This window comes from Balaenoptera ricei, chromosome 15, assembly GCF_028023285.1.
Source record: "Balaenoptera ricei isolate mBalRic1 chromosome 15, mBalRic1.hap2, whole genome shotgun sequence".
Lineage (NCBI taxonomy): Eukaryota > Metazoa > Chordata > Mammalia > Artiodactyla > Balaenopteridae > Balaenoptera > Balaenoptera ricei.
In genome coordinates, this window is record NC_082653.1 from 83,568,407 (window position 1) to 83,593,948 (window position 25,542).

Consider the following 25,542-nt stretch of genomic DNA (forward strand, 5'->3'; position numbering starts at 1 on the left):
CGGCAAACCGGTTCCCTTCGAGAATGTGGCGAAGACCAAAGGCGACCACGCGCTGGCCCAGCCGTCCCGCCCGCCTAGGTGTGTGCCCGGCGCTCGCTCCCGGCCCCGCAGCTCTGCACAGCGCGCCGGGCTCCGCGGGCCTCCGAAGCGCTCGGCCCCAGCCCCCGATCTCCTCCTCCCGCCTCCCGGTCCGACGGGTGCAGGGAACCCGGCCACCGGCTCCGGACCCCTCGCGCCCTGGGCTGAGCGGGCGACGCAGCCGCGCGGCGCGCCCCGCCCAGCCATCCCCGCGGGCGCGCGCACGCAGGCAGGCGTGGGGCTGCACGGCCCAGGCGCGCGCAGGGCCGGGCCGGCACGACGGCGGGAGCGCGCGCGGCTCCGGGAGGCGGTGGCGGCGGCGGAAGCGGCGAGGGCGGCGGGCGTCCGGCTCTGAGGTGGTGGCGGCGGCGGCGGCGGCGGCTCCGGACTGGGCTCGGCTGGGAGCGAGCGAGGGTCGGGGGCGCCGGGTCGAGCGCCGATCCCCCGGCTCGACCATCCGCCAGCCGCCCAGACGCCTGGGCCGCGGAGTTTGTGTCCCGGCTCGGACCCCGGCGCCCAGCCCGGAGCCGTAACCTTGAGGCGGCGGCGGCGGGGCCGGGCCGGGCCGGGCCGGGGGGCGGCAGCGCTGGATCCGCGGCTGCCCGATCGTTGGCGGGAGATGTCGAACCCCGGGACGCGCAGGAACGGCTCCAGCATCAAGATCCGTCTGACAGGTACGGCCGGCGGGAGGCCCCCGCCGACACCCGGCGCCCACTCGCACCCCGCACGGCCCCTCAGCAGCCCCAGAATTTCCCGCAGGGCGCCCTGGGGAAGTGGCCCTCCCCCACGCCGGCCGTTGTCCCAGGACCTGGTCGCCCCCCTCGGCGAGTGCCCCTCGCTGCTCCCTCCCGGCCCCGCCCCCTCGCTTCTCCCCGGCCCCGCCCCCTCGCTTCTCACCCCCATCCGCCCTCTCGCTTCCCTCCTTTCCCCCCCACCTGCCCCCTCGCTTCTCCCCTCCTGGTTCCCCTCCGTTTCACCCTCTCCATCCTTCTCGCTCCCCTCCCTGTCCCCCCCCCCACCCAGGCCTCTCGCTTCCCCCCTCCTGGCCCCGCCCCCTCACTTCTCCCCTCCTGGACCCCCTCCGTCTCCCTCCCCTCCATCCTCCTCGCTCCCTTCCTTCTCCCTCTAGCCCCTCGCTTCTCCTCTCCTGGTCCCGCCCCCCGCTTCTCAACCCCTTCCTCCCCCTGGATTTCTTCCCTCTCCCCTCACCTGCCCCCTCTCTTTTCCCTCTCGGTCCCGCCCCTCGCTTCTCGCCACCTTCCCATTCTCTGGCTCTTCCCTATCTCTCCCCCCACCTGTCCCCTCGCTTCTCCCCTCCCGGCCTTGCCTCTAGCTTCTCCCTCCAGGTCTCCCCCCACCCACCCACCCACTGACTTCTCACCCCCTCCCTCATCCGTTCTCTTGCTTTCCCCACCCCCCACTTGCCCCCTTACTTCTCCCCTCCGGGCCCCGCCCCTTTCTTCTCTTCAGCCCCGCCCCCTCACTTTCCCCTAAACTCCGCCCCTCATTTTCTACCTAGTCCCGCCCCCGCTTATCTCCCAGCCCCGCCCCCTTGCTTCTGTCTGGCGGCCTCCACCCTTTCCTTCAGCCTCGAATTCCTGAATCCTATCTCGTAGCTTCTCCCGGTCCTGTTCTCACTTCCCCTCTGGTCCAGACCTCTTCAGTCTAGTCCACTTCCTTTTTCTCTCAGGCCAGGCCACTACCTACTCTTGACTGTGCTTCTTCAGTTCTTTCCTTTACCGTCACCCCTCTCCCACCCGCCAGCATCCTTGAAAAACCTCCCCCCCCACCGCCCGCACCCCACGCACACTCTGGAGGCTTTGGCAGCTGCACTAACGCAGACTCCTTGATTCACTCTCATTGAGTCTTCAATGAAATGCCCGTGTCTCCTAGGTGGCTCATAGTGCAACCTTCAAGGGTGAGCGCGAAGCTCTGCTCTGGGCCTGCGACGTGGTGGTTCGGGTGTGTGTAGCTGCCAGCGGTGTCTGTCGGCTTGCCCCTCGCTAGCGGGCTCCAGAGATCCTGGACCAGTCTGCACCCTCATCTGCTCTTTCTCGCTCTCCCCACTCCTGCGGGTCTGCTGCCCCGTCTTCCGGTTTAAATTCACACCTGAGGCCAGATTGTAGTGTTACAAATACGGTTCTGCTGGGGGACTTTCCAAACGTGAATATTTCCCGCTCTGGAAAGGAAATAAAAAGTTCAGGCTAATCCCTGTTGGGGATTTTCCCCTGGATTTTTCTGTTCAGTGACTGGTCTGATGATGACTTCAAAGTCAGTCTGGTCAGATTCTTTGAAAAAGAGAATGATCATTTTGGACAGTTTATGGCAAATGCATGGCCCTCAGTTATTGGTGAAATCCCTGAAAACAGCAATGGGTGATTTTTTTTTTTCAAACGAAAATTTCCTCTGAGAGTTCTTAGTTGTTGCATGATCCATTTTTTGTTTCAAGGAAAGGGAGATAGTTTTTTTTGTATAAAGATGTCAGATCAGGTTATGACCAGATAATACAATCAGATCAGGTAATGATTTGCACCCAAACCCAGACCCTGGTTTTGTAAGTAACAAGTATAGCCCAGGGATCTTTGTTTCTGGAGAAACCTAATTCTTTATTCCAGGGCTGGTAGGAAACTCTCACTCCCTATGTAGATACAGTATATACATTCTTATTTTAATGGTACATAAAAGCCACGTTTTTGACTTTGTAATGCTTGTAAAACTTTAATTACTGACAACTTTCATTTGGTTCTCATTTACAGTGTAATCTATAATTGACATCAGATTGGTTTCAGTTTTCTTGTTAAAAGCAGAAGTAACTGATTTTGTGAGTTGGGGTAGAAATGTGATTAATGCTTTAGAAGGGCTAGGTTTTAATTACAACATTTGTGTCAGGTGTATTTATATATTAATCAAGCCTAGTTGGCAGGTCTGGATGTGAGCCTTTTCCTCCTGGAGTGGAGGTTTTGTCCTTCCAAATTATTTTTGGACTCAGAAATTTAGATGTCATAGATGCAGAAATGCTTTAAAGAGTTTTTGGATGGTGTTTGCTATCGCAGGATCAGGTGATGAGTGTTCTTTCCAGAACGCCTTTTCCCTTTCCCCCAGCTGATGTAATTCATGATCTGAGGGGTTTTGTGAGTGTGGTCCTCCCTGCAGCGAGGTTGAGAATTTAGCGTTGATTGCAGACACACTTGATGCCAGTTGTCTGATGAACATTAATTTACGTGGAAACGTCAGAACTAGATATTTTGTTGGCGGTAGAACAGGTTTTGGCTTCATCTTTGAGCTTGACGGGGGGAGTTTGAAATCTCTGCACTTCTGGCATCTTGGGAAGCCATCTTTCAAGAGGTGTGTACTTTTGTTACAGGTTTCAGAGTTTATTTCCCTGTGTGATATTTGAAAAAATGATTTTTTAAAACGAGGGCTGTTCTAACCAGTCAGCGAATACCACACAGGGCACAGTTCAATGGAAAGTATGAAGACATTGGATTATAAAAGAGTATTTAGAACTTTGGTGTCCACAGTTGTATTAGGTGGTTGGTGGGTTTAGAATTAGGAGACTTGATTCTGGTAAGATCAGCCATTAACTGCATGATATAGAACAAATTAACCTTTCTGGGTTCTCAGTTTCCTAATATATAAAATGAAATTTCAACTCCATTATAACGTTCTTTCCTTCTCGAGGATGTGTCAATTTGTCTGCCTATTTATTCCAAATTACCGTTTGCTTATGCTTGCTTTTGTTAAGTCTCAGTCCTGATATTCAGAATTTGTGTTAAAACACAGCCCTCCTGTTTGATTTATGTCAAGCATTACTTTTGTGTATTGGTTACATTTATGATTTCTTTTTTTCCCCTTCCTCTGGAACCCTTTTTGTTTTTGAAAACTATTGGGTCGTATGTTGCACTGCTTTGGAAAGCTGGCCTAAACTAGTAGAAGAATGTGTGAGTCTTTATATTGAAATGACTATGATTTTAATGAATGTCTTTGTGGTATTTTAACAGGAAAATCATTTTTAAATGGTTTCAGTAGGTTTGGAGCATAATATGTACAAAATCAAGTGATCTTGGTTGAAGAGCATTATCTTGCAGACATTGTAGAGTCCCCTGGCAAATCAAACACTTTGGAAACATTTTTATTTTAAATTCAAGCAGGATTTGCAAAAACTTTGTTCTTACATGGTACGCAAATGAATCCCAGATACGTTATTTAGGTCACTTTGGTAAAAGAATGGAATTTTGAGCTCAGGGTTCCACAGTGCTCTTCAAACAAATTAAATTTTATTCCAATGTTAACCAGTTAGTTGGAATACCAAATGCCTAAACTTTTTCTTTGGTGCTTTTATGCCTTGAAATACTCTCAGATCTCCTTGTGTTTTTATATTTTTTGGAGTGTGACTGTATATCGGGAAGGGAGAAAAATTCTAATTCCAAGTAGAGAAGGGGAAACCTTCTTGATAGCCTATGGAAATGGAAACTATTTTTAGAGTTATAGCAAGATGAAGAAATCTGTGCAGATGTTGCCTGTGTCAATTTGTACCTGACTTATGTAATCCGGGCAGAACTCTTGTTTTAACAACTGGAACTGTGATAAGAAGAAATAAGTCATCACTGTTTACCCAACATTCACCCTCCACCTGAGTTTGCCTAACATTTTCCTTAGAGTCTGCCTCAAGCTCATGAAGGTGCAGTCAAGGTACTTCTTTGAGCCGAATCATCTAAGGATGTGGGATGGGCTAGATCAAATGCTACTGCAAAACTTATACTGCAGTTATACTTTAAAAGCAATAACCCTCTGCCAAGTACACGTTCTGGTATTGATTTTTTGGGGAAAATATTTATTTGGCTGCTTGGGGTCTTAGTGGCAGCACACGCGGAATCGAGCACAGAGTCTTAACCACTGGACCACCAGGGAAGTCCCTCTCATGTTGATTTTGTGATTTGGTCACATCTGTGCTGTCTTAAGAAAAACCTCCCCCCCCCCCCCCCCCGCCCTCAAATCCATTAAAAAAGAATCTTCTTGACCCACCTAACTGGCTTGAGAAATGAACTATTTCGTATGCTCTATCTCTCTGTATTTTTATAGTAGTTGTGATTTATCAAACTAGCATTTTTTATTTCAATCCTATTTCTTTGTCAGTTCAAAAAACTCCTATTTTTGCAAACATGAAAGTTGTGTCTGAACTTCAGGTTTTTTCTTCTCTTCTGCAGACTTTCCTTTTCTGTTTGGTCACATTGGCCGGTTCTAATGTGGAACATTGGGTGACGGGGAGGGTCCTGGGGCCTGAGTCACTTGTGAAGAAGTATTTCCTCCTGAATTAAAAAAAAGAAAGACTGACCCATAATATTTCAACATCAGCTCACTGATCCAGTTCACTAGCCTGGCTGCTTGGTAACAAGTTTGTGGGCACTGGTTAAAAGTTAAAATAGCTGAATCGTGCATTTTATTGAGTACTCAGAGCAAAAAGGAAGTTCAAAAAACCTTCTGAAATGGATGAAATAATTTGGTGTCTGTGCCATGCTCTGATTTTCTGGGTGAGAAACCCTAACTTTTAGGGTTCTCACTTAAATCAATTTTTTGTTATTTCAAAACCATTTCAGTGGCTAAATGCTTTTAAACAAAGAGTTAGTAAAAAATACATGGGTTTGTTATGTTTGTTTTTTGTTTTTTTGTCACCGAACAACTCAAATGACTAGTTTGCTTGTTGTTTTGTAAGTGAATTTTATTGAGAGAAAGCCCCTCACTTAAATTGGCTAGTTGTCCGCCGCATCTAGCTGCCCAAAGTCCCTAAGGCCATTCTAGTTGAGAGCTGTCGAGCTCTCTCGAAAAAATACCAAAAGCTCATAACCCTGTGAATCAGACATATCTTCTTTTTAAAAATGTTAGAATTCCTGTTGTGTCTACAGATGAAATCGAGTCCATTTAGATACTTAAACTAAGTGAAATGTTGTTTCCATATTTCTAGATTAAAGGGAAAAAAATCCTCTTATTGTCTTAAAACAAGGCTTAAATAATGCACAATCAGTGCGTCTGGTGATGGCCCCACTCTGTAATTCCAGCTGTGTTCACCTCCATTGCAGCTGAAAGGAATTCTAATTGGCTGAGGAATGTCGGCAGCATCATGTATCACGGAGAACGGACCTATTATGCTGGCTGCTGGGTGATGCATTTCAGATGTTTTAGGCTCCTGAGTCCAACTTGGAGGTTGCTTACAGGGAGTCTGGAAGAGAATGTTGTGAAGCTGTAGCGAGGGTGAGGGGGTTGTAGAAGGCAGCCTGCTTTCTTCTTTGTACATTGGGCATCTGCTCAATTCTCTAAAGGCCTTGGTGCTTTCTTGTGGCTTAACCACCGGATTGGGACTCAGAAGGTCTGATTTTATTTCTAACTCCCAAAAGCGCCACAGTGAAGAAAGGGGGTGGGTGGAGTTATAACCTATTTGTGACTCAGTCTTCCTATCTGTAATGGGAGGTACCTGCCTTTTTATATCAGGCGAGGACTTGATACGGATTAAATATTTTGATGAGTAGTTTTGAATTATTTCTAGAGTAGACAGTGTAAATCCAAAGTCATAGATTCCTGTTATTTCTTACTCCTAAATAATCATGTAAGTGCTAAAGCTAGTGATGTATTTGACACTGAAGAAAATCAATGGAATCTATTGATAAACATGGAAAAATAATACTCAAGAATGAACTGTTAAATTCTCTATGCATTCAGAAAGTTCCTTAGAGAAGTAGTGTCACGAGCCAAAGCCAGCATCATTTTAAATTGTGAAACCTTGGAAGCATTCCCATTAAAATCAGGAGCAACACAGGGATATACACTGTTACAATTGTTATGAACTAGAGATAGACATCAGAAAGCAAAATTCCTATTATTTGCAGGCAGTATGATTTTATATCTTTTAAAATCCAAAAGCAGCAGCTGAAAAACAGTTATAAACCATAAAAAAACTTTAGTAGTTGGATAGAAATTTTCTCCATGGAAAAATAAAATGGATAAAAATCGATAGCCAAAGACAAACTAGGAAAAACAATTTGTAATCTATATATTATGAAAGTCAAGCTTGTTTAATATGTAAAGAGCTTTCACAATCAATTAGAAAAAGGCCAATAACCTATTTGGCAAAGGATGTGGACAATTCACAGAAAAGAATGAAAATGGATTTCAAGCATGTGAAAAGACACTCAGCCCTATTCACTCCAAACAAAATACCAGTTAAAACTAAGGGTGAGGGACTTCCTTGGTGGCGCAGTGGTTAAGAATCCGCCTGCCAGTGAAGGGGACACAGGTTCGAGCCCTGGTCCGGGAAGATCCCACATGCTGCGGAGCAACTAAGCCCGTGCACCTAGAGCCCGTGCTCCGCAACAAGAGAAGCTACCGCGATGAGAAGCCCCTGCACCGCAACTAGAGAAAAGCCCGCGTGCAGCAGCGAAGACCCAACACAGCCAAAAAAACCCCAAACAAACAAGAAACAAAAAACTAAGGGTGAAACAGTTTGTCATCTAGCAGATTGGCAGAGACTAGAGTTTGAAAATATGTCATGATGACAAAGGTGTGGAAAAGCAGAAACTTTTACACTGTTGGTTGAGAATATAAATTGGCACAATATAGTAAGAAGGGCAGTCTGGTATCAGATAATAAATGTATACATCTTTTGATCTGACAATTCTGCCCTTAGTAATTTTTCTTACAGATATAGTCACACATTTATGTAAAGGCTTATGTGCAAAGTCATTGTAGCACTGTTTGAAATTGTAAAAGACTGAAAACAAATATGCGTTAATAGAGAACTAGTTAAATCAATTATGGTATATCCCCAGGGAGGCGTAGCTGTTTAAAAGAATAAGATAGTGCTTTGTATTCTGATATGGAATATTCTCCAAGGTATGTTATTGAGTGGGGGAAAAGCATGATTCAGAAGAGTGGAAATTGTACATACTATTTGAGTAATAAAACAAAGTAAAGATAAAAGGGAAATTTATAGATCTATCTGCATAGATATTACTGGAAGGATTCTGTCGAAATATTGATTGTGATTTCCTCTGGGGAGGAAAACTGGGGTTGAGGGTCCAGATGAGAGAGAGAGACTTGGTTTTATTGTATTCCTTTTACTATTTCATCTCCCCTCCTGCCCCCTTTCTCCCCCCCCCCCCGACCCCTTGAGCATGTATTGCTTTTCAACAATTAAAAATGTTAAAAACAAACAAAAAAAGAATCTACAACTCTTAAGAAGAAAAGAGTTTCTTAGAGCAACTAGTAGATTAATTGCTGATTGTAATTGTTTTCAAATATAGGTGTTCTGAAAATGCAAATTGTGCCAACTGTATTTTAAAGGGCTAAAATAGCATCTAAGGGTATATATCCATGTTTATATGTATTTCCTCACTAGAGAGTAAGATACATTGCATACATTGCAGGTCTGAACAGACATTTTCCCAGAGAATATGTTCATTCTGATACTGAGAATACTCCCCCAAAACAAATGCCCTTGTTCTAGCATATTAAAAACTTATTCCAGCCTGAATGATCCTTTCCAGATTCAGGAATCTAATCCTACTTAGACTTACTTTTTATAGAGAGCCTCTTGAAAGACTGGGGTCTTGATTCTGAATAATAGTGCTGGTTTATATCATTTATTTGGAATGTCACTTGGGGTTATCTCCGACCTGTTTTTGTAAAATAACCTCCTCCCTAAAGTGGGATAAAAATGTTAACTTGCATAAGCCAGCAATAATAATTTGGTATATTTCCCAAGTATTTATAATCAATAGGTTTATTTTGAACTTTTAAAAAGGCCTGTTTGTTAATTTTAGTGGTGCCTAAAAAAGAAATATTGATATCTGACTCTGTAGAAGTAGACAAAGTTACAGCCACATGTAATTTGTTGCCTTTTTATTCTCTTAGATCTTTGGGATCAAAATCTTAGTTTTACTGTATTGTATTTCTACATATATTACCTACAAATCATAGGTCTGATGATTGCTTGATGGGTGTTCGTACGTATGAGTAGTAGTAATGCCTTATATTGTACGGTGTTTCATAGTTTCCAGAGAGTTCTCATAAACATTTCCTCACCTGAGACAAGATACAAGCCAGCCTCAAAAAGTTTTTGTTTTTGTTTTTTGGTTTGTTGCTTTTTAAATGTGTTTTTGTTTCTAGGTTAAAAAAATAGCATGCAATTTGTTTTAGTCTTTAAAAACACATTTTACAGGAGAGAAAGGATAGTTTCTCTTGTCCTAACTGGATAATCATTTCACGGGCCGATACAAAAATTCTCAGAAGCACGCTTAATCCAAGTATAATAAATTCGTATGCTTTACAATAATCAATACTCATGTGCAGAAGGCCTGCATGTACTTATGGGATGTTGATTTAACTCTTGTTAGTCTTTCCTGAGGATAATCCACACTCACAAAATTAGACAAGTTTTTTTTGGGGGTGCGGTAAGGTAGCATTTTTTTCTCCACAATTATTTGAGGTTGGAAACATGACATTCTTCTTCTCCCCCAAACATGCCTAGTAGACTAAGCTTAACGTGTCCAAAACAGTCTTCTTGATCCTCTCTCCCCAGAAACCTTTCTCTCTAACGGTCATCCCCACTTCATTAAATCTACCCAGTTGCCCAAACCAAAAAACGACCCTCATTGTCATTCTTCATATCTAATTTATCCTCAGGTCCTCTCATTTCTGTCACCACAGTTTATCTGGAATGTGTCTCCTCTGGAATGTGTCTCCCCTTCATGTCCATTGCCCTCATCCTAGTTCCAGCTGCCACCATCATCAGCTCTTGCTTGGACAGCTGCTGCTTGCCCTTTTTTATTCCAGTGTTACTTGTAACCAAAACCATCCAGCTGCAGTATTAGTTATTTCTCTATTTCAACGATGTTAACTAATTCATGACAAAGTCCTTGCTTGGGGAAATCCTCAAGTGGAGACGGAAAGAGACTGGCTGACATTGCCCTTGCTCCCGGCCAGTGTGGCTCCTTCACTCCTGCTTCTATGTTCACTGCCTCCGGCTTCAGCTCCAGGAGCCTTGGTGAGGACGTCCAGTTGTCTCTGTCAGGGTTACATGGAGCGTCTCTTGGTCTGATGATTGAGGGATGGCCAGTGACAAGTTGAATTGTGTACAACGGTGGAGCGGGATCAGGAAACCCGATTGAAGACTACAATTTGAAAGAGTGAAGAATGGGAAACATATAGTCTCTGTGGTCCAGAGCACACGTTACCTTCTCCTGTACAAGAAAAGCACGTTGGCTGCCTCTGGATAACTCACAATTTGATCACCCCCTGCAGTCATTCCCCAGGTGCTCTGACCCTAGTCTGGCCCATCGTTGTGATGTCTTCAACCATTCGGCTGTTCAGACCAAAAACTTCGGTGTCCTCCTTGGTTTTCTTCTCTCTCATCCTCTAGAAGTTGTCAGCTCTGCCTCATGTACCATCTCCTGCATCTTTCTACTTCTCTCCATCTTCACTTTTACCGCCCTAGTCCGAGGCATCGTCACCTCTCGTTGGATGCTTGCAATAGTCTTCCAAATGGTCTCCCTGCTTCTGTATATTGAAATATCATATACATACAGAAAAAGGCAGTGTACGGTTTGTTGATATTTTATAAGCTGAACACACTTGTGTAACTATATCTTAGATCAGCGGTTCTCAACTGCGGAGTAATTTGGTCCACCAAGGGACTTTTGGCAATGTCTAGAGACATTTTTGGTCATTACTACTTTGTGGGTGTTACTAGCACATAGTGGATAAAGGCCAGGAATGCTGCCAAACATCCTACAATGCACCAAACAGACCCCCACAGCAAAGAATTATCCAGTCCAAAATGTCAGTAGTGCTGGAGAAACTCTGATCTAGATCAAGAAATAGAATATTCCCAGTATCTGGAATACCCACAAGCTACCTTCCCAGTTTCTACCCCCCACCCCCAAAGATAATCACTGTCGTGTTGTAACAGCCTGCTTTTGAACTTCATGTTAATGGCACCATACAGTAGGCATTCTTTTGTGACTGACCTCTTCAACATTACATTTGTGAAATTCACCCATATTATTGTGTGGTTGTACCTTATTCATCCTTTTTGCGGTAGAGTATTACATTATGTCAAACTAAATATAATTGATCCCTTTACCAGTTGACGGGCAATTGGGAAATTTCTAGTTTTGGCTGTTATGAATAGTGCTGCTATAAACATCTGAGTGTGTGTCTTCTGGCAAGAATATATATGCATTTCTGTTAGATGTATACTTAAGAACGGATTTGCTGGGTCATATGGAGTAGGCATATGTTCAACTTTAACAAAACTGCCAAACGGTTTTCCAAAGTGGTTGTACCAATTTACATTCCCATGGGCAGTGTGTGAGAGTTCCAGTTGCTCCATATTGTTGCCAATCTTGGTGTTTTCTTTTTTCTTTTAACCCTTTTGGTGAGTGCAGCATAATATCACATTGTGATTCTGCTTCTGCTTTCACTTTTCTCCAATCCATATCTTAAATGGAAGCCTAAGACATCTTTTCTTTTTAACTTTTTTTTCTTTCTTCTTTCTTTTTTTTTTTTAGGTAAGGTAGAGCTTTGGTGTAAGCATCATAAGCTAAGGTTTTTTCCTCTCCCAAGAAACAATTTTCACACCCTTCTAGGCAATATTATCCTGTTGAGAATGAATGACCTACCCTAGTGTGTGTCAGAATCATCTGTGAGTTGTTAAATTTCATATTGCTAGGGCCACCCTCAGCCACTAGCAAATACATGTTTATATTAAAAAATCTAGGTCTGTATTTGGATGTAATGTGAAAAAGGTAAAAAATTTTTTAGTCAGAAACCTTAAAAACTTGTTTCTATGAATAATTTCTAATTTATTACGTAGGTAATGTTTTGTCTACATACCAGGTTTCCTTCCTGAGATCTCCTGTGTAGGTTCAGACTTGTTTTCTTTGCAAATAACTAGTACTGTATTAAAATAATATTAACAGAGAATCGTATAGACTTATATATTACAAACCTAAATTCAATATTTTTGGTCCAAAAAGAAATAGATGCACACTCTTCACACAATTGCCACGTGAGTTCTATCTATTTAATCTTTTATTATCATAAACGCATTTGTTCTCCCTAAAGCCCCAAATAAGTGACTTGCATTTTGTGAGTCAAATATTATGAATATTATCTTAGGATTTGTTTAAATGTGATTTGGTCATGCTTTTAGCTTTCTTATTTATTTACTTACCTAAATTGAGGTATAATTGCCATATAACACTGTATCGATTTCAGGCATACAATATAATGATTTGATATTTGTAGACACTGTGAAATGATCACCACGGTAAGTCTAGTTAACACCCATCACCTTACACAGTTACAAAAAAATTTTTTTGATGAGAACTTTTAAGATCTCCTCTCTTAGCAACTTTCAAATTTGCAAAATATTTTTAACTTTTAATTGAAGTAACTGTAGATTCACAGGAAGTTGCAAAGAAATGTACAGGGAGGTCTGTGTACCCTTTACTATGCCTCCCCCATTTTGAACATCATGCGTACCTATGGTATGATATCAAAACAAACTGACGGTCAACATTGGTACAATCCACAGGTCAGATTTCACCAATTGTATGTGCAGATTCGTATAACCACCACCACCACAATCGAGATGCAGAACTGTGCTGTGTTGTCCTTGGTGCTCTCCCTTTAAAGGCACATCCACCCCTTCCCCATCCCTGGGACCCCTGGCAATCACTACTCTGTTCGCCATCTCGAACTCTTTTCAAAGCAGAAATTAGATCATGTCATTCCCTTCTTTAAAGTCCTCCAGTGGCTTCCTACTCAGAATAAAATCAAACTCCCTGTGTGATCCTGCCCCGGCTGCCTCTCTGGCCTCGTCTGTGTCATTTTCTCCCTTTGTTCTCTAGGCTGCAGACACCCAGCCATAACACGTGGCAAGCTTGTTCCTGCTTTAGGGATTTTGCATGATTTATTCCTTTATTCTTCTCTTTTCTTCCTCTTCTTCTGCGTCTTCGTTGTTGTCTTTTTTAATGAAATGCTCGAACGCTCTTCCCTTGATTTTTTTTTTTTTTTTTCCATGGCTGGTCCTTCTTGTCATTCAGTTCCCAGTCCAAGTGTCACCTCCTCAGGGAGACCTTTCCTGACCACCCCATTGAAGTAGCTCCCTCACTGTCACAGCAGCCTTACTTCCTAACCAGCAATCATCACTTCATGATATTTTTGTTGGGTGTTGGTGTAACAGCTAGCTGTCCAGTCGACCGGATTTTCTCTCTGCTCCTAGTATGTAAGTTCCATGAAGCCCGTGGCCTTGCTTACAGACGTCTTGTTTACGTCTGTGTTCCCACTGAACGTTGCTTGGTACACAGCGGTGTTCACGAACACTCGCTGGTTGAAAGAATTAATGACCTTCTTGTAGACTGGGTTCCATGGCCACATCTGAGTTGCACACTGGAGGACACCCCTCTTGGGGGCAGTGTTTGTGGGTTGCTTCTTTTTGGCCACAGAGTGAGATAGGGGCTGGGAACTGGGCAATCACAGCCTGCTGTCAGCTCAGCTTGGGAGGTCTGTGACCATATGACACCCCAAAACCTAGTCTGCTCCTGGACTTTGGGCAATTCCAGGGGTTTGAACCAAAGCCTGAAATGTTCCCAAGTCTAGAATTTGGCCCATCTTCATAACGTTTGGTTTCCTAGTTTTCTCCTTTGCTTTTCCCTCAGGGCTGTTGGAAATAAGTGGTTGGATGGAGGGACATCATGAATTTGTCCCTTGCCCATGGGATGTTTTGCAGTAACATCTCGAATGATGTTTCCCATTTTCAGGCTGAGAATACCTCACAAGGGTGTTTGGGGGATGCCTGGGGGTCAGGATTCTTTTGCCCACCCTACCCCACAGTCTTATCTCTTGCCAAGGCTACCACGTCCCTCCCTCTCTTTATCCTGTTTTCTCTCTTCAAATCTCTCGGTCCCCTTGGATTACGATTTGAAGCAGAAAGGTCCTCTTTTAGCAAAGGCATATTTTCCTCCCTTTTTGTTTTGTCTCCTCAAAGATCCTTAATAAATGCTGTGAGTAGTCGGAACCTTTCCGTATCTTGCATCTTTCCTATTGAGTGCCTTAGTGCTCTTTGTAGTCTTGGTGGGCACAACAGGCCACAAGCCACAGGCCACAGGCCACAGCCTGATTGTTTCTTTTCTCAAAGATAGTTAAATGCTCAGGCTGGGTTCATGGGGTGTTCATTGAATTTTACTCTGTCTCCTTTCTTCAGCCAATTTCACATTTTTACTTCTGTCTTGTATTTATAATACCACACTTCCTGATACTGATTTTTTATTAGTTTTAAAAAACAGAATGCTTTCAGATATAAGTAGCAGAAAACCTAGCTTAAATTGCCTCAATAGAAAGAATTTCCTTCAGTAAATTAACAGCAAAGTGCAAAAGTAGTTCCAGTGGCATGGCAAGGACCTGGTTTTCCCATTTCTCAGTGCTGTGACCTTAGACCATTCTTGGCTGTCCCTTCCCCTTGTGTTCCAAAGGTAGGACGTGGCTACCAGCAGCTCCCATGGCTATTTGCTTCTGGCTTTAACTAGCAGAGATGTTAAGAGAACACTTCCCCAGTAGCTCATGCCTAGAGTAGAAGTTCTGGAGTTGAATCTTCTTGTCTGATTGGCCTAATTTGGGTCACATGTCCATCTCTAAGCCAACCACTGGCTAGGATGATGGGAATTAGGGTCCATCTTGGAATCAGTAATGGTGTTAAGTCTACCCAACATATAGGACTAGGACATTTGAGGGAACAGGAAAAGAAATGCTAGGAAGGCAACCAACAAATAAGTAGACAATACCATTTAATGAACTTCTGAAAAAAAAAGAATGCCCTCTTTGTAGCAGTGCGAATTAAAAGATGTATTTTTGTAGAAGTGTCAAACATTTTTGCCAGGTGTTAGGAATGGTAGCTTTATATGTGAACTTACCCCAACAAATTTCATTGTCGATTTGTATTGTAGAATGTTTCTGGTTTGTTGTATAGTATTGTTTTATTTGGGACTATTTCAATACTGATTTAAATAAAATTTAGGTACAGAGCATAGGAATACATTCTTATATCATTTCTCTAGAGATAATAGAATATTTTTAAGGAAGAAAAATACATGTTAATTATAAATTGAATTCAGGATGTATAAAAAGAGAAAAAATTGGTTTTTATGCAAGAGTATAATTTTTCTCAGAAAGGTGATTACCAACCCTTCCTTATAGTAAAGGCTTTGATTAATAATTAATATCTGTTCTTGATATCTGGAGCTCTGTATTTTTACTCCTATATTCCTTAAAAAAAAAAAAAAAAAAGTGCTTAGAAGATGCTTGGTTGGGCTTCGAACCCATGTTCCGAGGAATTGTTGGCTCTCTCAGACCCTCAAGCCCTTCCCTCTGTGGAGTCAGTGAGACCGGGTGGTTAAGAGCTGGACTGGGGCCAACCTGTGCCTTTAGACAAGTGACCTCATCTCTTAGTTTCCCCAGCTATAAAAATGGGGAAAATAATTGAAGCCACACCAGAGTATTGTGAGTATTAAATAAAATAATCCACATGCAGTGCCTGGTACACAGTGTTCAATACATGTTAGCTAATATTAACATTGTCGTATTTCGGTGACTCTAAGATGACTTTGATTGAAAGTCGCACCATTGTTTTATATAACACTAAAAAAGAAACACCAGTATTTACACTACAATATGATTCATTTGAAGATTTCAGAGATGTTAAAATATTAAGAAATGTGTCTTAGAATCAATGATATATGGTATTACGGCTGCCTCTGACTTGAAAGTCCTGGAAATTGTTTGTATACCCACAAATTAATGCTATCCGTCTTCAGTTTAAACATAACACAGTGGGATCTAAAGTTTCCTTTCCTTTTTGTTTTTGTCCTAAACATATATTGTATTTGGCCTCACATGTTGCAATATTGGCAATTTCATAATTACTAATTCATTACGTAGGTTGAATAGCGGATGCTACAAGACCCACGATAGGCTTTGCAAACTTGGGTTATTTGCTTTTCTTCAGTGATTTAGAAAGAAATTTGAGATACATTTTTGGAATCATTAATATTGGTTGACTAAACCTATTTGGAAGCTCAAGGCAGGTTAAATGATAGTGCACATTACCTTTTAGAAAAGCACAGGTTGTAGGCAGAAAGCCAGCTTAGGAAAGCGCCTCTGATACACCCAAACACATTCAGTTTAGGAAGCGTAATATTGCTGTTTGAAAGAAATGTGTGGTAGTTGATTTTCCACTAGAATATAAATGCGGACAGTATATTGTAGAACTTGAGAGACAGTCACAGACTATTTAAGTACCAACTTGGTGTAGTAAAAAGTAGCTATGTAATATGCTTAGCATAAATTTAGAAGTAAAACCCGTAAGGATATCACATAACTCGATAGAGTGCTATTTCTCTTGGAAATTCTCTGGTATTTAGAGTGTTGTGAATGGGGTAGTATAAGCCTATTTGTTTTGTTTTTTTTAAGGCCTGTTTTTGATATTAAAATTGAAATGAATGATAGAAGTCTTTTCGGAGACTTGACCTAACTGTTTACTTATTGCATTATTTATGGCTTACTTCATCAGCTGAATGTCAGCAGGATTCTACTCCTGTTGACGACAACTGAGTGAGTGGAGCAGATGGGCTGTTGCGTTACCTTGTCACAGCCCCAGAGGCAGTCCCCTGGCACATCTGGCACATGAAGTATTTAAATGTTATTTGAGGGTGTTGATCATGATTTTGGCGAAGACTGTATCTCAGTGCAGTCCATATTTTAATGCATTCTGAAACAGCAGTGTTGTTCTCTTTCGGGGAACCCAGGAGACTTTGTTTGCTGTATTTTGTATAGAATTCAGCGTAACAGTACCAAAAATAACACTTTTATTTTAGAAAAGGAGGTTTACTTTAGAAAATAAAGGGTACCTAAATTGAAATAACAGGAAAATTATTTCCAAAAGCAGACATTTGATCGGCTTCAGTACTTTTCTCATCACCTACATAGTAGTGATGTTTATATTTAGAATAGAGAGAAGCCAGTGCAAGATCTCTCAGCAAGCCTTTACTAAAGGAAGTGATTATGTCAGTGTTACTCCAGGTGTTTAATTTCAGGCAGTGTGAGTCAAGGATCTGGTGTTTCTTATGTTAGAATAGATTGGACTTGATTCAGAAAGAAAAAATCCCCAAACAACCCATTAATTTGAAGTGTATAAATCACAGCCTAAAAATGATTTTAGTTAGAGTTTTAAAATAGATGACCCATGCATGTAAGGTAAGAGGGCACCCATTAAAAGTGCCTTTTCCTCCTCCCTGCCCCTTGCCAACCATCTTGCTTCCAGAGAGGCAGCAATTATTACCATGGTATTATTAATTTCTCTAGTAGCATTCTTTCAGAGGTTTTCTGTTCCCTTTTCTCTATCTCTTCCTCTCTCTTTCTTGTTAACACAGGTGACAGCATACTATATGCACTGTTGTACACCTTGCTTCTTTCACGTCATCAGGGACCGCTCTACCTTTGGAGCTCCAGAGCTGCCTCTGTGGCAGAAACAGCGCTGCTCAATGACTGTCCTTGTGCCCTTCAACTTTTCCCAGCTGCCTGGAGGTTATGTGGCACCACGTGATTGATTCTGGCTAGTGAACCGTGAGAAGCAGTGATCTGTCTCACTCGGGGGCTGAAGCCATAAGCACCTCCAGCTCTACCATGGGACACCCTGAACCGTGTGTGTATCATATGGGGGGAGATCCCCCATCAGCCTGGGTCCCTGAATGATTATGTGGAGCAGAGGGTCCTCTTCTGCCCTGGCCTGAGCCCCAGACCCAGCCTATGTTGGATAAAATAGTGATAGCAAGGAATAAACCTCTGTTTCTACCTCATATCAGCCTCTCCTGATGGATGTAGCCTGGTTCTTAACAGCTCTGAAATGCATAACACTTGAAGGAACCCAGTTCAGAGTATCTGATAGTTTGTTAAAGAATAAAAGGGCTTCTAATTAAAGAATCATCTTTTTAAATAAACAAATACCAGAGAAAAACATTTTACCCCAGTGTATTACTACAAAATGCAACATATCTATCTCTGTAGTATTTTTTTTTTTTTGAGGAATATATACCTATTGACATATATGAAGAAGAAATATGCATTTTATTATTTTAATGAGGCTTGATTATGTAACATTGAAGTCCATAATTTTCACATTCGAATTTGATATTGATTTTCTAGTCAGATTACTTCTAAAGGAAGATAAGCCTCAAGCCATCTATACTAGTTTTACTCATTGTTGAGCATGATGCTTAAGGATGAGAGGTGCCTTGCAGAAATATAGTCATCTCTGCCAGGAACCTAACGGTACCTAGGGAAGTGAGACGTTCTCTAGAAACAGTTAAGCTCAGTAAGAAAAGTGCCAGATTGAACAGGAAGCTCCTTGTGGGCCAGAGAAGCGCAGCTGCTGGGCAGGCCCCATTTGAAGTGGCTCTGGAAAGATCTGGATGGGGAGAGGGACCATGCGGTAATAGCACGTGCAGAGACAGGTGAAATGGAGCAAGAGTGTGGCCTTTTTGAAGGTCAGACTGAAGTAAGAGATGCCAGACAGGTGGAGGGCATGGAGGACTCCGGCTGCCGTGGTAACCTGGATGGGGGTGGGGTCTGGGTAGCAGTGGTCAGATGTCAGAGAGGTTTGAGCAGGAAGTGAGTTGATAAATTCTAATTTCTGAGGCCTGCTGTGTACCAGGGACTCCTGTGCGCAGAGGGCAGCACGGGGTCCAGTGAATGGACTACGTGGTGGCTGAGAGCCCGGGCGAGGGAGGCCTGGGTTCCAATCCTGGCTTTGCCACTTCCTTGCTGTGGAAAGTGCTGGGAAGGGTGCGCAGGGTAAGTGCTTAGAGAACATTAGTTGTGATGCCAACTGCCGCCGCAGCTTGGGAAGGAACTTGGTAACAGTGAGAACTGTCTAATGAGGGAGTAATTAGAGGGGCCTCATTCTTTGGAGACCCCTTCACAAAGTAGTTAGTGCTGAGTTACAGTGTTTATGCAAATGCTGGATGATAGTCTTTCTAGGGTGCTTGATGAGGGATCCTTTGTTGGGGCCAGGTTTAGACTACATGGTCTTCAGAGATTTTTTTTTTTTTTTAATAAATTTTATTTATTTATTTATTTATTTTACTTATTTATTTTTGGCTGCGTTGGGTCTTCATTGCTGCGTGCGGGCTTTCTCTAGTTGCGGCGAGTGGGGGCTACTCTTCGTTGCGGAGCATGTGCTTCTCATTGCGGTGGCTTCTCTTGTTGCAGAGCATGGCTCTAGGCGCACGGGCTTCAGCAGTTGTGGCTCGCGGTCTCTATAGCACAGCCTTATTAGTTGTGGCACACGAACTTAGTTGCTCCACGGCATGTGGGATCTTCCCGGACCAGGGCTTGAACCCGTGTCCCCTGCATTGGCAGGCAGATTCTTAACCACTGTGCCACCAGGGAAGCCCCTTCAGAGTTTCTTTGAACCAATGTTTATTGAATAACTACTATGTGCTAGGTTGTCTGGCAAGTAGCATAGTGGACGTCCCAAAGGGTTAGAGGCCAGAGGAAGGAAATACGTACTGTTTATGCAGTCTCGGCATTGTTCCAAGGCTGACATCAGATTCCCTACTTAGCCCTAGAAAAACCTTCCCAGCCAGAGGAGATACAAAGGGGCTGTGAAGGGAGTGGAGTGTTGTAAGTTCTAAATGATGTTGGATTCCCTGGCGGTTCAGTGGTTAGGACTCGGCAGTGGGCGCTTTCACTGCCAGGGCTGGGGTTCAATCCCTGGTTCCCCCAAGCCACGCAGAACGGCCAAAAAAACAAACAAACAAAAATACACTAAATGAGGTTGGGCATCCTGATAAAATGCTGTGGGCATTCAGGCGTTTGTGTAGTGGGTTTTTTAAAAAATTTGTTTGTTTTTTGGACACTGGGCCTCCTTCCATTTACAGTCAGGTACTGTTTAAAATCTTTTTGCAGGCAAAGGAGGTCAAACGTAAAGCGCACGGGAGGGAATTACACCTTGGTAGGGGGCAGACCCCGTGGAAGGTCCTGTCCTGTTTCCCTTCCCTTAGCTCTGCCCTGGATCACATAGGCTGGGGCTGGGCAACCTTCACTGCCAAAGTTTGGAATCTCTCCCAAAATATTCTAGAATGAGTGTCTGCCAAGCACTGGCTTTAAAGCATCAGTGTTGGGATGTCATTCTCTGGAGTGCCCCTTCTGTCCTGTGGCCTTTTTTATAGAAATGAGGTCAGGTATGCAAACTGCGTGCCGTGGAACTAAGGAGATCCCTGTGCGCAGAGTAAGGCTTTTGGAGCACAGCTGACCTGGGTTTCAGTTCCAGCTTCGCTGCTCAGGAGCTGGGTGACCCTAGGAAATAATCATCAAGATATCTGTCCATTACTGGCTTTTTACTACTTGCCAGGCAGACACTATGCTAAGCAGTTTTCATGAGGTCTGTTTCCTCCTCTCAATAAACCTACCGGGGAGGTACGAGTCTTGTCCCCATTTTGGAGATGGTGGAGTGCAGAGAAGTCAGCCAAGCCAGTTCGACTACATACCAGTGGCCTTGGGCAAATCACACCTTTCATCTTTCAGCGCAGACAGTACCCACCTCCTAAGGTTGTTGCCAGGAGGAAATGCAGTAACCAGGTGCCCAGTGTACGGTAGGGGCTACCTCGCCTAAGGCTTCACTGAGGATCTAGTAACCGGACTAAAGTCTAATTGCTCTGTTACTTTGCATCTTACTTTACAAGTTGGTGGCAACGTTGTTTCTGAATCTGGTTCTTTTCCTTTTTGTCTCCAAATTAAGGCCTTCGTTAAACATCACTCCGTGAGGAACTCCCACCTTCCACTGACCTTCCCGGAAAGCGATCACTTCAGGGGTTGTTATATGGAGGGGGAGATGGCCCTGGCGTTATTGTGACACAGATGAGTAACAATATAAAAAGCAAAGAGTATATTTGTTCTCCCCGAATTTCCACCACCTCTTACCGACCTAAGATTTCGTTTTTATTAGCCGTTTCCTCCTTGGCCTATACCCCTATTGATTATTTACTAGACATCAGCATCAACTGTGCCTTATTATTATTTATCACATATATATTACTGAAATGTTACTCTGTTATTACGATTCCACGGAAAAAATGAATAAATTTCTGGTGACTTCCAGAAGCTTGCACGTTCTTGGTTTAGGCTAAGCCGGTGCTGTTTTTCTAATTGGTTTGGCCCCCAGGTCTCCCCACCACCCTCTCTTTTGAACAGTGATTTCCCCCTGAAGTTTGAGGAGCTTTCCTTGGGTGTGGTGCTTCCCTCCACCATTTGTATAGTTTCCAGCCTGCTATGATTTTATCTCTCAGCAATGTTCCAGGAGGTTTTAGTGAAAATATAAAACTGCCAAACCGCCTATCAAATGGAGTTTGAAAAGAGACCTCTTGGGAAAGGACAGACTGAGTATTCTAAGTGGTCTACGATCCAAAGCATTTCCTGGGTTGAGTGTTTATCAAGGCTGAGCTTTACTTCCAAACTAAGCTTGAGAAGAATCTGGGACTGCTTCCCAGCTGATTGGGGGCGGGGAGAAGAGGAGGACGCAAATCTGAAGGAACGAAGGAAATCTCACTCTCTGTTTGTCTCTTACACAGTTATCTGCTGAAATCTGTCTAGAGGTACGGCTTGCAGGATAGAACCAGTTTTGGAGCATGAAGTAGGATGAGGCTGTTAAATGTTAATTTTAAAATTACATATAATATTTTAATTTTATTTTGGGAATGGAACGTTGGAGAAGATGAGCTTTTAAATGGCTCAGCCTTACTCTTCAATGTTAAAAAAAATGCATAGAAAAGAGCATTATCTCCCTGTTAATTGTCATTAATCTCAAATCATACCAGTTTTGTTTTCTTTCCTATTTTTTTGTTTTTTGTTTTTTGCTGTGTCTCTTATCATCTTAGAGTTCAAGGTCTAAATTGACACATTTGGGAAGAGTAAGGTGTTGGGAAAGTAGTACTGGTGAGTAAGTAGATGGTTTTTCCTTCCTGTCTGACTCAGTGTTAGAGAACTTGTTTTCAGACAGTATGTTGATTTCAATACCTCGATGCCAGATTCTATCATGACAGACATCCTGGTATATAGAGTAGTTCCTTGCTCTCTTAGTAGAAACCTTATAAAGAAAACCTGTCTCCCTTGTTTCACTGTTTCTTTCCCTACAAAAGTTTTTGTAGTCACTACTCCTTTATCGAGAATTAAGATGTTGGTGGTACCAGAAGAAAATTTCTTTGGGCTGAATAGTTCCAGCTTCACTTCCCTCAATGATGACACATTTTTATGTATTTTAAAGTTGTTGATTCCCCCCCCACCCCCACCCTGCTATGCTGCTGGGCATGTGGGTTCCCTAGCTGAAGAGGCTGGCATTCTTGGTGAAAGACTTCAATCTAAATTTAGCTTCTTTTCAGAGGTTTCATAGAATACTTCCTTAAATGAAGTCACAGACTACAAAAGCTGCTGCTACGTGGGGCTTCCAGGTTTGTTATTTTTTTCTGCTCTAGAAATAAAGAAGCAGGGCAGGAAGGACCAGCTCTCACTCCCAGCTGCTCCAGGAGGTTCTGCCGTTGTAGCCAGAATCGCTAGCAGCCTCTGTAATGAACTTAAAGATGAGAAGATTTGGTGGTAATCTGGCAGAAATGGGAAACAGTCATGAGTCTGAGGGAGTATGGGTGAAACAAGCCCTTTGTTTGGGTTGTATTGTAGGTTGTAGGTGGTAGTGGATACCGATAGGACTTCTCTCTGTCTGACACCTGTCAGTGTACCTGGAGACTCATTAGCCATGAATTAAAGCAGTATATTTACTTTGGGGGGTTACGTGATACAAACGGAAGGTCTTCAGAATCAAGAGAAAGAGTTGAAAATAGGCCTTTGGACTGTAATTGTAATCATGGGTGTTTTATACAATCTGTCTTTCTTCTGGAATTACAGAAAAGGTCTTTTCAAGAAGGTTCCTTTCGGTATGGAGAACTCCCTTACCTGTCAGTGCCTGAGGAGCCCAGGTTGAGATCTTAAGTGGGAGGAAAAAGGAGCCCAGGTTTCCTGCGCCGAGGGAGTCAGGGGTCCTAAGGACGGCTTGCTGTCACAGACTCAGACAGCCTTTCAACTTCTTATGTAAGCATCACGCTGTTTATATAATCTTCCATTTGGGAAATGTGTAATTATACTCTAAAAAAGTATTCCGATATCTGTCATTGTTGGATAATCACTTGTAGAATCTCATTCCCAGTTGTTTTCCACCCCCAGCATAGATCAACAACCTTTCCGTAAGCATATTGTCATTACATAAGCACCCCTTTATTTAAATATGTATTCTTTTTAAAAGGTTAATTTGTTTTCTTGGGGGAAAGGTAATATATAATGTGCACTTTTAAATTGTACAAGAGGGCTTGTTTTGAAAAGGAAGGCCCTCCACACCTACCCTCGCCCTCAAATTCTCTTCCCCCAGGGACAGTTCACCAGTAACAAGTTCTTGTGAATGTTTGCAAAGACATGTTAGGTAAAAATGTTTATATGTATATTCTTCCTCTACCCTGCCCCTACCCACCTTTTTCAAAGGGAGACCATATTGTTCACAGTCTTGCTTTTTTCACTAAATAACGCATCTTGGAGAGCTTCCCATATCAGTATAGAGAGAGTTGCCTCATTCTTTTTTTTTTAATTGAAGTAAAATTCACTGTGTATGATTCAGTGGCTTTTAGTACATTACCAGTGTTGTACAACCATCACCCCAAAAAGAAACCCGGTACCCATTAAGCAGTCATTCTCCATTCCCCCAGCCCTAGCCCTGACAACAACCAATATGCTTTTTGGCTAAGACTTTGCCTATTCTGGGCATTTTATGGAATCATACAATATGTGGCCTTTTGTGTCTGGCTTCTTTCACTTGGCATAATGTTTTCCGGGTTTATTCATGTTGTAGTGTATGTCAATACTTCATTCATTTTTATGGCAGAATACTATTTCATCATATGGATGTAGTACATTTTGTTTATCTATTCATTGGTTGATGAACATTTGGATTGTTTGCGTTTTTTGGCTATTATGAATAATGCTGCTGTGAACATTCGTGTCCAGGTTTCTGTGTGACCATGTGTTTCAGTGCTTTTCGGTATATACTTAGGAGTAGAAATGCTGGGTCATATGCAATTCTATGTTTAAATTTTAAGGAACTGGTAAACTGTTTTCCACAGTGATTGCATAATTTTACCATCCCACCAGCGGTGTGTGAGCGTTCCAATTTCTCCATATCCTAGCCAACATATGAATTTTAGGATGAGCTTGTCCATTTCTGTAAAAAAGGCAGTTGAAGTTTTGATAGGAATGCCTTTGAATCTGTAGATCCATTTTGGGGATTGTTGCCATCTTAACATTATTAAATATTACAGTCCATAAACGTGGGATTTTTTCTATTTATTTAGGTCTCTTAAAAAAATTTTTTTTTAAAAATTTTTATTTATTTATTATTTTTGGCTGTGTTGGGTCTTCGTTTCTGTGCGAGGGCTTTCTCTAGTTGCGGCCAGTGGGGGCCACTCTTCATCGCGGTGCGCGGGCCGCTCACTATCGCGGCCTCTCTCGTTGCGGAGCACAGGCTCCAGACGCGCAGGCTCAGTAGTTGTGGCTCACGGGCCCAGCTGCTCCGCGGCATGTGGGATCTTCCCAGACCATGGCTCGAACCCGTGTCCCCTGCATTGGCAGGCAGATTCTCAACCACTGCGCCACCAGGGAAGCCCTTAAAAATTTTTATAACAATGTATTGTAGTTTTCAGTGTATAGGTCTTACACTTCTTTGGTTAAATTTATTGCTAACTATTCTTTCTAATGCTAATGTAAATGGAATTGTCTTCTTAATTTTATTTTTGGATGTCCATTGCTAGTGTATAAAAGTCCAACTGATATTAGAATGCTGATCTTATATTCTGCAATTTTGCATAGCTCATTTATTAGCTCTAATAGTTTTAATGTGGATTCTTTAGAGTTTTCTGTATATAAGGTTATGCCATTTCTGAAGAGAGAGTTTTACTTCTTCCTTTCCAATCCGGATGCCCTTTATCTGGCAAGAGCAGCCATTCTAGTCTTATTCCTGTTATTAGGGGGAAACCATTCAGTCTTTGACCACTAAGTATGATGTTAGCTGTGGGTTTTTCATAGATGCCCTTTATCTAGTTGAGCAAGTTCCCTTCTGTTCCTAGTTTATTGAGTATTTTTGTTTGTTTGTTTTGTCATGAAAGGGTATTGGAATTTGTCGAATGCTTTTTTTCTGCATCAATTCAGATGATGTTGCTTTTTTCATTTTATTCTTTTAATATATTACATGGATTGATTTTTGATTGTTGAACCATCTTTGCATTTCTGGGATAAAACTCACTTGGATATGGTGTATAATCCCTT

At 42.7% G+C, this 25,542-nt stretch overlaps 1 protein-coding gene across 3 annotated transcripts in view; it reads left to right on the plus strand.

The window, feature by feature from the left end:
* The first annotated feature begins 421 nt into the window (after window positions 1–421).
* The window catches only part of SMURF1 (SMAD specific E3 ubiquitin protein ligase 1), a 101,199-nt gene continuing 76,078 nt past the window's right edge, over window positions 422–25,542 (plus strand). For all 3 annotated transcript variants that reach the window (XM_059898798.1, XM_059898799.1, XM_059898801.1), the window contains exon 1: window positions 422–752. In XM_059898798.1, the coding sequence (XP_059754781.1) occupies window positions 698–752 (55 nt within the window). In that variant the 5' untranslated portion in view covers window positions 422–697. The remainder of the gene's footprint in view (window positions 753–25,542) is intronic.